General features: G+C 34.8%; 1 protein-coding gene across 2 annotated transcripts; it reads left to right on the top strand.

Annotated features, from left to right (window-relative positions):
• Positions 1 to 6,542: 6,542 nt before the first annotated feature.
• LOC127107611 (uncharacterized) lies at positions 6,543 to 11,799 on the top strand. Of its 2 annotated transcripts, none has more exons than XM_051044903.1 (13): positions 6,543 to 6,717; positions 7,144 to 7,277; positions 7,935 to 8,039; positions 8,141 to 8,256; positions 9,006 to 9,160; positions 9,253 to 9,341; positions 9,427 to 9,958; positions 10,221 to 10,304; positions 10,475 to 10,713; positions 10,809 to 10,891; positions 10,976 to 11,087; positions 11,242 to 11,316; positions 11,402 to 11,799. In XM_051044903.1, exons 2-13 carry the CDS (start codon positions 7,185 to 7,187, stop codon positions 11,588 to 11,590), a joined length of 1,872 nt encoding a protein of 623 aa, XP_050900860.1. In that variant the 5' UTR covers positions 6,543 to 6,717; positions 7,144 to 7,184; the 3' UTR covers positions 11,591 to 11,799. The 2 variants fall into 2 exon arrangements, with proteins under 2 accessions (XP_050900860.1, XP_050900859.1); XM_051044902.1 differs by having other exon boundaries at positions 10,218 to 10,304.

The following is an 11,799-nucleotide window of genomic DNA, read 5'->3' as shown; positions in this document are numbered from 1 at the left end:
TTAACATAGCTGTTTTGCTTGGCGGAAAATATCGGGCAAGAAAAACTTTCTTCAACTCGTTCCATGTGGTGACTGAGTTGGAAGGGAGAGATTGAAGCCATCTTCTAGCGCTATCTCTTAATGAGAAAGGAAAAAGACGAAGTCGAATTGCCTCTGAAGTGACACCATTAGCTTTAACAGTATCAGCATATTGAACAAATACGGATAAATGAAGGTTTGGATCTTCGGTAAGATTTCCAGAGAATTGGTTCTGTTGCACAGCCTGCAACAACGAAGGTTTAAGTTCAAAGTTGTTTGCTTCGATTGCGGGCGGAGCAATACTTGAATGCGGTTCATCTTGCGATGGAGCAGCGTAATCTCTAAGAGCACGAGCTGGTTCTGCCATCTCGGTTAAAGAAGGAAAAATGTTTTTGATATCAGGAAGGTTTATAGGAGGGAGATTGTTTTCAGCACGATATTCCCGAATTCGTCGTAAGACTCGGAGATATAGTTCGATATCGTTGATTCGTAAATAGAGCGGTTCGCCTTGAGAGCGAGTGCGTGGCATACAAATCAACAAAGGAAAGAATAGAAGGAAAAAAGAAACCTTAGTCTCTACAGCGTAACGGAAGAGTTACGATATCGATTAAATAAAAGTCCCCGACAACGGCGCCAAAAACTTGATCGCTCGACTGTGTGAGTCGAGAATGGGATACAAACTGCAAGTGCACAGTTCTATCGCGTAGTTTTAAAAGATATCGATCCCACAGGGACTTATGAATCGATGTACCGTTATCTAAAGTTACTTCGTAAATCTAAGGTGAAAATGTTTGATTGTTTGGGGAAAAACTAAGAGCTAAACTAATATCTAGATTAAATATCAATAAAACGGATATCGGTATGTAGTTCGTCAAAACTAGGGAATCAATTCCTTGTCGGTCACTCGGTTTTAAAATAAATCGTTTCGATTAACTTTATTGGTTAAAGGTTTTATCTCAAACTCTCGCTCTGTTGAAGAAACCATGATCTTATATTAATGTAGCTGTCACTTATAATTAAGTCAAAAATCATATTTTGAAAACAATAAAGTTGCAGAAACTCCTTTTAAGAAAATACTGACCGCTTTAAACACCCTTATCTCAAACTCTCGCTCTGTTGACTTAGGTTATACAATTAAATCTAAATGCTTAACTCTCGTCCTCACATTCAATCTTTAAAAATACTTTTTGGAAAAAGGTCAGAACTTAATTAATTCTAAAACTTGCTCTCGCCCTGAGATAGACTTAATGACTAACTTACACTGTCCAGTTAAAACCTCAAACTCTCGCTCTGTTGGTTTCAACTTCTTTATGTCTTTTACTTTTGTAAAAAATCTTGTTATTAAACCTGTAAGTTAAGACCATAAAAAGATTGATTCTAATTTTAAGTTTGAATAGACCGACTTAGTCTTGACCCCTTATTCTGCTTACTTTACATACCGATACCTAGGCAAATTAGCCAGACATGCTAAATAAATAAGGATCTATATCATGCATAAACAGACTCATTCCAGGCATGCAATGTGAATAAACAATAGGATAAAACATAAAAATTTAAATAACAGCTAAAGAACCTGAATGCGTAATACAATGGTCTTGAACACTCCACCACAAGCCGGTAGGATTTGTTCTTCGATTCTTCAATTAAACAGTAAATTAAATCAAGGAAATAAAAACTCGAATATAACGTAAGGTTAAATCCGGTATAAAGTTGCACAGTAGTTTCCGGTGTAGAAACTACTACGCGAAAAATATCTAAAAGCTAAGAACGGGGGAAAATAAATTGCAAGGGAAAAAGAAAATAAAGCTTGCAAAATAAAATAAATAAAGTGAACGATGCTGGAAAGGAAGAAAAATAGGCAAAGGCGTGAAAAGTAAATTTGGCAGAGCTTCCGCAAAACTGAGCGTGCAAAAACTGTGTGTCCTTTTGGTTTGTGAGATGGCTATTTATAATAGCCTTGGTCACTGATTCCGTTTCTCCCATTCTTCAGCGTGGCTATATCCACGGCGTGCATATAGGAGACCAACTCCTTAACGTTATTCTTCAAGTCTTTCTGAGGGCGATACTTGCGCCAAAAAGGTAGTGGAGTTGTGTGACGCTCGTCACGCTATGTGTGACGTCCGTCACAAGTCTGTTTTGCGTGACGCTCGTCACGCACCCTGTGACGTCCGTCACAGGCACAACGTTGATGACTTGTGCGCTTTGGGCTGGGCTTTGGCATTTGGTCATTTGTTTCCTTTTTATTGCTTTTTACACCTCTTTTCTCCCCTTTTTCACTTTTGCTTCAAAATGGGTACCTGATGTAAAATAGAAAAGAAATACTGCATAATATCTGATAAAATGGGATAAATTAAAGTAAATGATAATATAATCTAATTAAATTAAGTCTTAAAATGTGATATAATTTCGTGTTATCAATACACACCATATTCCATCTTACATTTTGAATCCTAGATGCTTGAAAAATGAATCAATTTTTAGATTCCAAGCCCTTGAACCTTGATTCAGCCCGTACAAGGCTTTGTGCAGCTTGTACACCATCCCTTTTTTGTTCTCTTTCACAGATCCAGGAGGTTTAACATATAAAACTATATTTGCAATACCATTCAGAAAATATGACTTTACATCTAAATGTATCGGATTCCAATTCCTATTTGCAGCTATATCAACAACCAATCTTATGGTCTAATGTCTAGCTACAGGTGCAAACACTTCAGAGTAGTCTAAACCATACTTTTGAGGAATCCTTTAGCCACTAACCTTGCTTTATGCTTGGAAATTGAACCATTTGGCTTCAACTTTATCTTGAAAACCCATCTCACACTTATGGCTTTCTTGTTTTGAGGTAGAACAGTCAATTCAGATGTCTTGTTACTTCTAATGGCCTCAAGTTCTTCCTTCATGGCATTCACCCACACCTTTTTCTTAAGAGTCTCACTGGTGCTGATAGGTTTAGAGTCCATCATCACGGCACTATGTATGACTTCCCTTTTAGAGTCAATCCCAGTATCATGTAGCAACTCAAAGTCTGCAAATCTCCTTGGTATTTGTCTAACTCTTTATGACTTTAGAAATGCGCAAGTTCAACTTTAAAAGTAGAACCACATTCAGAAGGTTCACCTTTAGAGGCAGGACCATCTTCAAAGGCTAGATTACCTTCAGAGTCTGGGTTACCTTCAGAGTCAGATCCACCATCAGAGTCATAATCACCTTTAGAGTCATAGTCATCTTCAGATTCAAACTCACCTTCAAAGATAAAATCATCTACATATTCAAACTCATCTTCAGAGTCAAAATCATCTTCAAAGGCAGAATCTCCTTCAGAGGCAGAATCTCTTTCAGAGGCAGAATCAGACTCTAGTGTTGACACTACACTAAAGTTGGATTGAGACTTAATCCAATTCCATGTTTCTAATTCTTTCACTATGACATCTCTGCTGACTTTAACTTTGTCGATGAATGGGCAATAGAGCTTATAAGCACATGTAGTGTGGTAACACTACTAGAAAAACCACATTTAACATTGGATGCGAAATGCATTTAACCTCGGCTACAGAGGCGAGGTAACAAAATGCATCATGAAAAGTGCACAGTTTACCTCTCGATTTTAAAATAACCGATAAGTATGTGAAAAGGTCATGGGTTCGATTCCCAATGAGACCTTTTTGGAATTCTGAAATGGCAAAAACAAATGTCCCATCGGTTTTGTAATTTCACCGACGAATATACCATATTTTACCTCGGTTATCTAATAAAACCGATGAGTAGAATAATTTTGAGTTTATTAAATCTAATATGGATTGCTTATTTCACTAAATCTTATACTGAACATATAACTTCTCAAAATTGGTTAGTACAATAATTATATGAACAATTATGTTATATTTGAAGAAAAACTTATATTGATTAGTGATTTTGAAGCATCCTGCAACTCATCATCTATTGACGTTGTTTTATGGTTAAAATCTCTCCAATGTTTTAAGTTCTTTATTCAACACTTTCTTTTCTACTAATTCATTCCTGAGAGCATAAAATTCGATGCTTTGAAAAATGAACAAATATGGAAGAAAGTTGAACGAAAACTAGAAGTATTAGAGATATTTTAACGATAAAACAACATGAGATGAATGATGAGTTGCAGAATGCTAGAAAATCTAATCAGTGTAAGATAAGTTTCAGATACAACATAATTTTGCATATGATTATTTCCTAAATCAATTTACTAGGTTATATGTTCAAAGAGGGGTTAGTGAAATAAACAATCGACATTAAATATAATAAACTCGACTCAACAGAACAAGATGAGAGTTGCACAAAGAATCACAAAAAACATAAAATTAATATCAATATCAATCTAAAACTCAAACTCAATAACAATAACTAAACTACAACATATAGATTTTCATAACTTTGGATAGTAGAACAACTAAACAACAACAATAATAACTCAAAAACAACAGCTTACATTAAACAACAACTAAAAAAACAATCTCTTAACAAAACTACAACAACATCATCAATAAACCTATAACATAAATCAGTTTATACAACAACAATAAGATTAAACTTCTAGGATTTATGGTCTCAATAATGAGTCTCAACAACAACAACACCGGCAGCAACATCAACACCACCACCAACAACGTCAATAAACCTATAACATGAATTTGCTTAAACAACAACAATATTAAACCTTTAGGGTTTAAGGTCTCAATAACGAGTCTCAACAACAACAACAACAATATCAATAAACCTATAATATAAATTTGTTTAAACAACGACAATAACAACAAGATAAAACCTTTAGGGTTTGAGATCTCAACAACAACAACAACAATAAGAACAATATGACTAATGATGTTTGACGTACCAGATTTTCAAAGAAGAAGTAAAAGAAAATGATTTGGATCTCTGAAGAAGAAAAGAGAACACTAAATATATAATATCTTTGTATTGAAGATGATATGTGTTTATGGTTCTCATTGTTTATGACTCTTTGTTAGGGTTCTGTTTATGTTGTTTAGACAAATGACAATGGATGCTACAAGTTAAAGGTATATATGTCAGAGAAACATATTCACCTCAATTGGAAAGAAAATTGAGGTGAAAAGTAGTGTACTTTTAAATTAAAAATAAAATATTCAAGAAGGTGCAACTTTTTATGAGATAAAAACACAAACTGAGGCTGGTGGGATTTGAAGCATGTATATTGAATAGGTTTACCCATCGGTTTTCAAAATAACGACGAAATTTAAAAAAATAGGGTGCGTTCAGAATTATACCTCAGTTTTTTAATACGTGAGGTGAAATCATCGTGTCATGAAATGTATTATTTGTAGTAGTGTAACTTATAAGCAACATGACTATGCTTCTGTCATCCAATTTCCTTTTAGTAACATCCGGTATATGTTTGTAACATTCAAAATAAAACACATTGAAAATGGATAACACTTTGCTTTATTCCAATCGACTTCTCAATAGGAACTACTTCCTTTAACTTCTTTGTTGGACATATGTTAAGCACATATGCTGACGTAGCAATTTCTTCACCCCATAATTGCATATGTAGATTCTTCTCCCCAGCATGCTCCTTTTCATGTCAAACAGAGTTCTATTTCTCCTTTTAGCAAGACCATTACGTTGTGGAGTGTATGGAGCAGTCACCCCATGCTCGATACAATGTTCCTCATAGAACTTTTTGAACTCTGTTGAGTTAAACTCACCTCCACCATCGATTATAAGGATCTTTAACTGTTGTCCATTTTGATTTTTCAGCCTTCCCTTTGAACTTCTTGAACTCAACAAACACATCATGTTTGAACTTAATGTGTGCTACCCATGTTATTCTTGTGAACCCATCCACAAATGACACAAAGTACTTATTCCCTCGAAATGAAGGTACCTCAAATGGCCCACATACATCAGAATGCTCCACACCCCAGTATGGCTCTCAAAGTGAAGGTACCTCAAATGGGATAAGATTAACATGACTTACTCATGTTTTTCAACTTAACGATTGAATTAGTTGAACTACAACCAGAATCGATTCCAAATTAATCATGAAAACTATTTGGTGCATAAAGACAAAATTACATTAGAGGTCCTTTAAATAATTTTTTGATAATAGATTAGTCTTTTAAGATTTTTTTTTATAACAGATTGATCATTGATGATGATTTCTACATCATTTTTTTCTTCATATTTTGAACACTTAAAAATGTGTGACAGTTGTATTTTTGATTTTACTTCACATTTTTCTATCACTCAAAATAATTACATCCACAATTAACACATTTGTAATGTTAAAAAATGATAAAGTATACATGTTTGATAACTTAAAAAACTTAACTATTAAATTAAAAAAATAATTTAATCTATTAAAAAAGTAACTTACATAAATTCTGTATAATTAAAAAAAAATCTTATGAACATGTTCAAGCAGGACAAATCCAATTAAGGTAGTAGGGTTTTAAAAATTGTCCAGTTAAAAATAAAATAAAAAATATATTTTTCTTCATTTTTTTTTTCAAAAAAAAAACTTGCTCGTTTAGAAGAATACCTAATTATCACAAAACAGAAACGTTCTTCTCCGTTTCAGTTCTCCCGCCGCCACACCTCTCCAGCCTGTAGCACAGCCGTCAGCCACATCCGGCCAACTCCACGACCTGCAGCCACGTCCTTCCCAGTTCGAAAGTCCAGGTCTGTTTTCCCATTCTTCCTTCACTGCGATAACAAAGCTTTGATTTGTTTAAGTTCTATTCGAGTTTTGATTTCTTTTTAGTTTGTGGTTACTGAAGTGTTGAAGTTAGGGTTTCTCATTTGTGAAATTTGTTTAAATCTTTGAACTTGTATGCTTTTGTGGGTTGTTGTGTAGTTTTGCCATGTCAAATAGACAAGACCTTTTTTGTTGGCAAAAAATGTTGTGGAAATGTTCGAACTTTTTAAGTTCTATAATCTATTGGATTCTTTTTTATCAGTTTGTTCTAGTAGTTCTGTAGTTTAACTTTTAAATGATTTATGATGGTAATTTAGATTTGAGCGACGGAACTGTGCTATCGGTTTGGATGGATAACTATAATGTGATTATCTTTACATAGTACTGACAAAGTCTAATTTTCGATTTAGGTGTTTTTCCTACCTCGTTTGTAGTTTTAAGGTTAGTTGAGATGGTGAAGGACAAGTTAAAGGAACATGTTCTTACAGCTTTCACAACTAATGGTGACTATGTTGCCATTTTGTCTGCAAATGGGACGGCCAAAGTAAGCATTGCCTTCTTCTCCTCTCTGCATTTTATGTTTGCTAGTAATTTTTCGTGACATATTTATGTTAGGATTCGTGTCTTGTCTAATATAAGCTTAACGGTGTTTATGAAGTTAAGTTAGAGAGCTTCTGCAAAATTTGAGATGAATAGCCAATTTCATCTTATAGGGTAAATTGCTGTTTAACAAATATTGGAAGGTTCTTTACTTACTGTCAACTCAATATAAGCTTAACTGTGTTTATGAAGTTAAACTAGAGAGTTTCTGAAAAAGTTGAGATGAATAGCCGATTTCATCTTATATGGTAAACTGCTGTTTAACAAATGTTGGAAGGTTCCTTGCTTTTATTTTTATTTTTAATTTATGTAAATGTTTAATGAGAAGTTTATCCAAACAGCTTCTTTGAATTTATGATTCTTGCATAACTAACTCATACTCTGCCAGTTACTTTACAAATCTTATACATATACCAATTCAGCTAAAATGATGCCAAATGAAGTTTATAAATTATTGAATGTCAAACAGTGGATTTCGTATCCGACAATCAGTTTGCATTGCTGTTGCAAATAAGATTTTGTCGGGTATTTGAATTCTTAGGTTTGCACTTCCCATAATTATTGTAATGTTGATGACAAAAAGTCGTCTTATATCTTTCAGATTTGGAATACAAATAGTGGAGATTTGTTAGCGGATTGGAGGCCATCGGATGGAGATGAAGATACCCGTTACTCTTGTATTGCATGCAGTTTCACTGGGAAAAAGGTAGTATAGGCTCTTAGGAGAATATTTTACTCACTATTGCTGTAAAAGGCTTGATTCTTACTTTCTGCATTGTGTTGTGCTCTGCATGATATTGTAATTAGCGTAGAAAAGATCAGGGAACTTGCATATTAGCTCTCGGCACAGATGATGGAGAAGTTCTCGCTGTTGATGTTTCCACTGGTGATAGGAAGTGGCCTACTAGTCATACAATTCCCAGGTATTGTTGTCATTTGAATTTATTATTTTTAATGATAATTTTCTATTATTTATCTTGTGATGTCTCAAACCATTATAGTACCACTCAAACCAAGTAAAACTATCCATTTAAATGAGTGCTTTTTGGTTCACTCTAATCTCCATGCATAGTACATTTATAAAAGCAATCATTGTTCGATTTGTTCAAGTCTCACTCGACCTTGGTCATCTTGGACAAATTTGAGCTACTGACTTAGAAAAGATTCTTTGGTATATCAAGTGAATATTGAATTTGTCACTGGACCCAAAAGACTTAAATTTTGGTTTTGGTGTATATGAATTCTTAGAATTGTGGTTTAGGCCTAACTCATCCCTACAAAACCGGCTTGTAAGGTGAGGATTGCCTCACTTATTAACACAACACCGGCCATATCTCTAAGCAATGTGAGACTAAATCCACCCCTTCAAATTCAACACAATGAAGGTGTTGGAGGCTGCAATGAAGGTAAGCCAAATGCCGCAATTTAGGCGACTAGGGGCGGACTGCAATGAAGGCAGAAATTTCAACATGAATGAACACATACAAATAGTGGAGATATAATATCTCCAAGATAATGAACTTACATCCCATATTTAAAAATACGTCGATTTCTTTAAGTAGTTCGCAATTGACATCCATATGTTGATCATTATACTTTAATATTGAGATTAAAATAATAATTAATTCTAGTATGTAATGGATTGTTCTTACTCGTCCATATCATCATACAGTGGGATTTGCGGACTTTCATTTGCAAAAAAAGGACAGCTTCTTTGTGTTGTTGGACATGATGGGAAGGCATATGAGATTAATTCTGAAACAGGAGAGCTTCTAAAGGAGTTCAGAGTCTCAAAAAAGTCCATCTCTTCACTGGCTTTCTCACATGGTGTCTACTAAAATCATTTTGGTTCTTGGTCCATCATAAGAATTTATCTTTTTACTTGGTAGTTGACTCTTGTCATTTTTCTTTTTGTCCAGATGAAAAATACTTGGCAATTTTCAGCTCTAGACTACGAGTTATAAGCCGGGAAACTGGGAAAGAGGTTTTGAAGTGCTCTAGTGATTTGGTAAACATCATTACCTATTTTAGATATTAATGTCTATCTTTACAAGCTCAAAGCATCATCATATTTTACTTTTATGTCTTAACAGGAAAATATAGACCGTGTTTCTCTATCCAATGACGCAAAATATTTAATTACATCAGATTCCGAGGCAAAACATCTTAAAGTTTGGAAGTGTGACTTAAGTTCAGGAACTGTGAGTTCTGGTCCAACACTTTCGTCAAGGCATGCTCCATTGGTTCTTGATTGCCACCTCGGTGGCAATGAAGAAGATGATTTAGTTGTCTCCGCAGTTACTTCAGGGGGAACATACATATGGAAGAATTTGAATGCTTCTTCCGAAGATCAGGTACACCGAACTAAAATAACCTCAAAAACAGAAAAAGTTGAAAGTGAAAAGGAAAATGGTGTAAGTTCAAAGAAAAAGCGCACTTCTATAATTGCATCGAGATTTCAATCCACGGGGGAAGACGGTCAGATGAAAGCTTTGGTGACTTATGGCTCTGCAGATCATCCAAAATTTACTGTCTTAAATATTAGCGATTTAGGGGAGAATGTGGTATTAAATGTGGGAGACGAGCTTGATTCCATTCAGAAGCATGACAGTCCTTCTAAGAAAGGTCAGATATACTAAGTAAATACGCGTTTAGTTTTTCTTACACCCTCATTTTTGCTTCCTTTTAGGTAAATATTAGGTGATCTTGATTTTATTTTCAACTATTTTCTTTGAATAAACATGAAATTCCATTTAGAGTAAAATGTCACCAAATTCTTCTAGTTGGGGGTACTCTTATTCCAATGTAAGCTTGTTTATCTTTTACAAGTTTTCTAAACGATTAAACTCTTATTCCTGCTTGTCGGGCTTGGAACTGGACGCAGCAGTCGAAAAGGAAAGCAAGAAATCTAAGAAAAGACAAGCAACATCTGATCCTGATCTTCCAACCACCACTGACAAGTTGGACTTCGGTAAGAATTATACTAATATTTTAAATTGTTAGTTAGCACGAGGAAACTTTATCCATTTTCACGGGTTAGGTCATGCCAAGCTTATATCACCTTTTACTATCACCATTTTGAGAAGTATTACTTATTGGTGAAGTATTAATGGGTAATGTTTGTACTGGTATTTAATGTAGATCAACTTGAGGATGCCGAAGGAGTCCTTGATGATGATCCGAGTGAGCCAACAATGGGAGAGAAACTTGCTAGTCTCAATTTGGTTGATGAACACAAATCCAAGAGTGACAAAGAGCAAGAATCTTTGGTCTCATTGAAGCCTCCAAGTGCAGACAGTGTAGATGTTTTGCTTAAGCAAGCATTAAATGCTGATGATCGAGCCCTTCTGCTGGATTGCTTGTATACGCAAGATGAGAAGGTTATCTTTTTCTCCTGTGTACTGAACTGTATTTATATTTGAATGGTAAATTTCACACTGCAAATAACTTATATGAGATGTAATTCCTTTTACAGGTTATTATTAAGTCAGTTGCGCAGTTGAACCCATCCAGTGTCCTCAAACTTCTTAATTCTCTTATAACCATTATTGAGTCTAGGTATATACAAGTTATTTTCTTTGTTTTGAGGCGTGCAATTTCGACTACTACTGATGAATTAGAATTCTTTCTCTCTCTTTGTAGGGGTGCAATTTTAGCATGTGCTCTTCCATGGCTGAAGTGTCTACTTCTACAGCATGCAAGTGGAATAATGTCCCAAGAATCTTCATTAAAAGTTTTGAACTCTTTGTTTCAAGTGAGTTTTTCTACCCGATGAGTCGATTAGCACTTAATCTGTCAATTGCTCTACCTATGTTTTTCAAACTACCAATCATATGCATTTCATATCTTAATGATTATGTTTTCTCCAACCAACTAATAATTCTTTCCTTTTCTATAACTGTGTGCAGCTGATTGAGTCTAGAGTCTCCTCTTTTAAATCTGTCTTCCAACTCTCAAGTTTCTTAGACATCCATTACACCGGGGTAAGCATCTTTCTGCTGTCTACAAATTGTTAGCATGAAGTTTATGATCAACTTGTGTTTATGATGCATGGTTTCTTTTGAACAGGTTCTCGATGAAGAGGTAGATGAAGTTGAAACAGTGCCGATTATCTACGTGGACACAGATGATAGTGAAGGTGAAGAATCCGAGGATGTCATGGAAACTGACCAAGATAGCAAGGATGGAGAACTATCAGACGAAGCATTGGATAATCTTAATGACATTGAAGGTAGTGATGGTATGATGGAAGATTAATGATGTCACGGGCACACAATTTTGGTTCTTTTCGAAACTTGTCATAACATGAAGATGATAACACTGAGTTAAGTTTGACAGAGATTGGTATTTGATGTATTCATTGTTGGGAACACCATATACGTTTGCTTGTCCATAAAGCATCACAATTTTGAGAAACTGATTCCAGTGTACTACACAGTCAATTAAGCATTAGAACTTCTTAAGTC

The sequence above is a fragment of the Lathyrus oleraceus genome, chromosome 7 (genome assembly GCF_024323335.1).
Source record: "Lathyrus oleraceus cultivar Zhongwan6 chromosome 7, CAAS_Psat_ZW6_1.0, whole genome shotgun sequence".
NCBI lineage: Eukaryota > Viridiplantae > Streptophyta > Magnoliopsida > Fabales > Fabaceae > Lathyrus > Lathyrus oleraceus.
This window is presented reverse-complemented; position numbering and strand designations above follow the sequence as displayed.

What these genes read in the sequence shown, in the direction of transcription:
- LOC127107611 (XM_051044902.1), top strand. Translation starts at nt 7,185, where the DNA reads ATGGTGAAGGACAAGTTAAAGGAACATGTTCTTACAGCTTTCACAACT. An exon ending in ACTAGTCATACAATTCCCAG is followed by an intron (nt 8,257 to 9,005) that starts GTATTGTTGTCA and finishes ATCATCATACAG; the next exon opens with TGGGATTTGCGGACTTTCAT. An exon ending in TTTTGAACTCTTTGTTTCAA is followed by an intron (nt 11,088 to 11,241) that starts GTGAGTTTTTCT and finishes AACTGTGTGCAG; the next exon opens with CTGATTGAGTCTAGAGTCTC.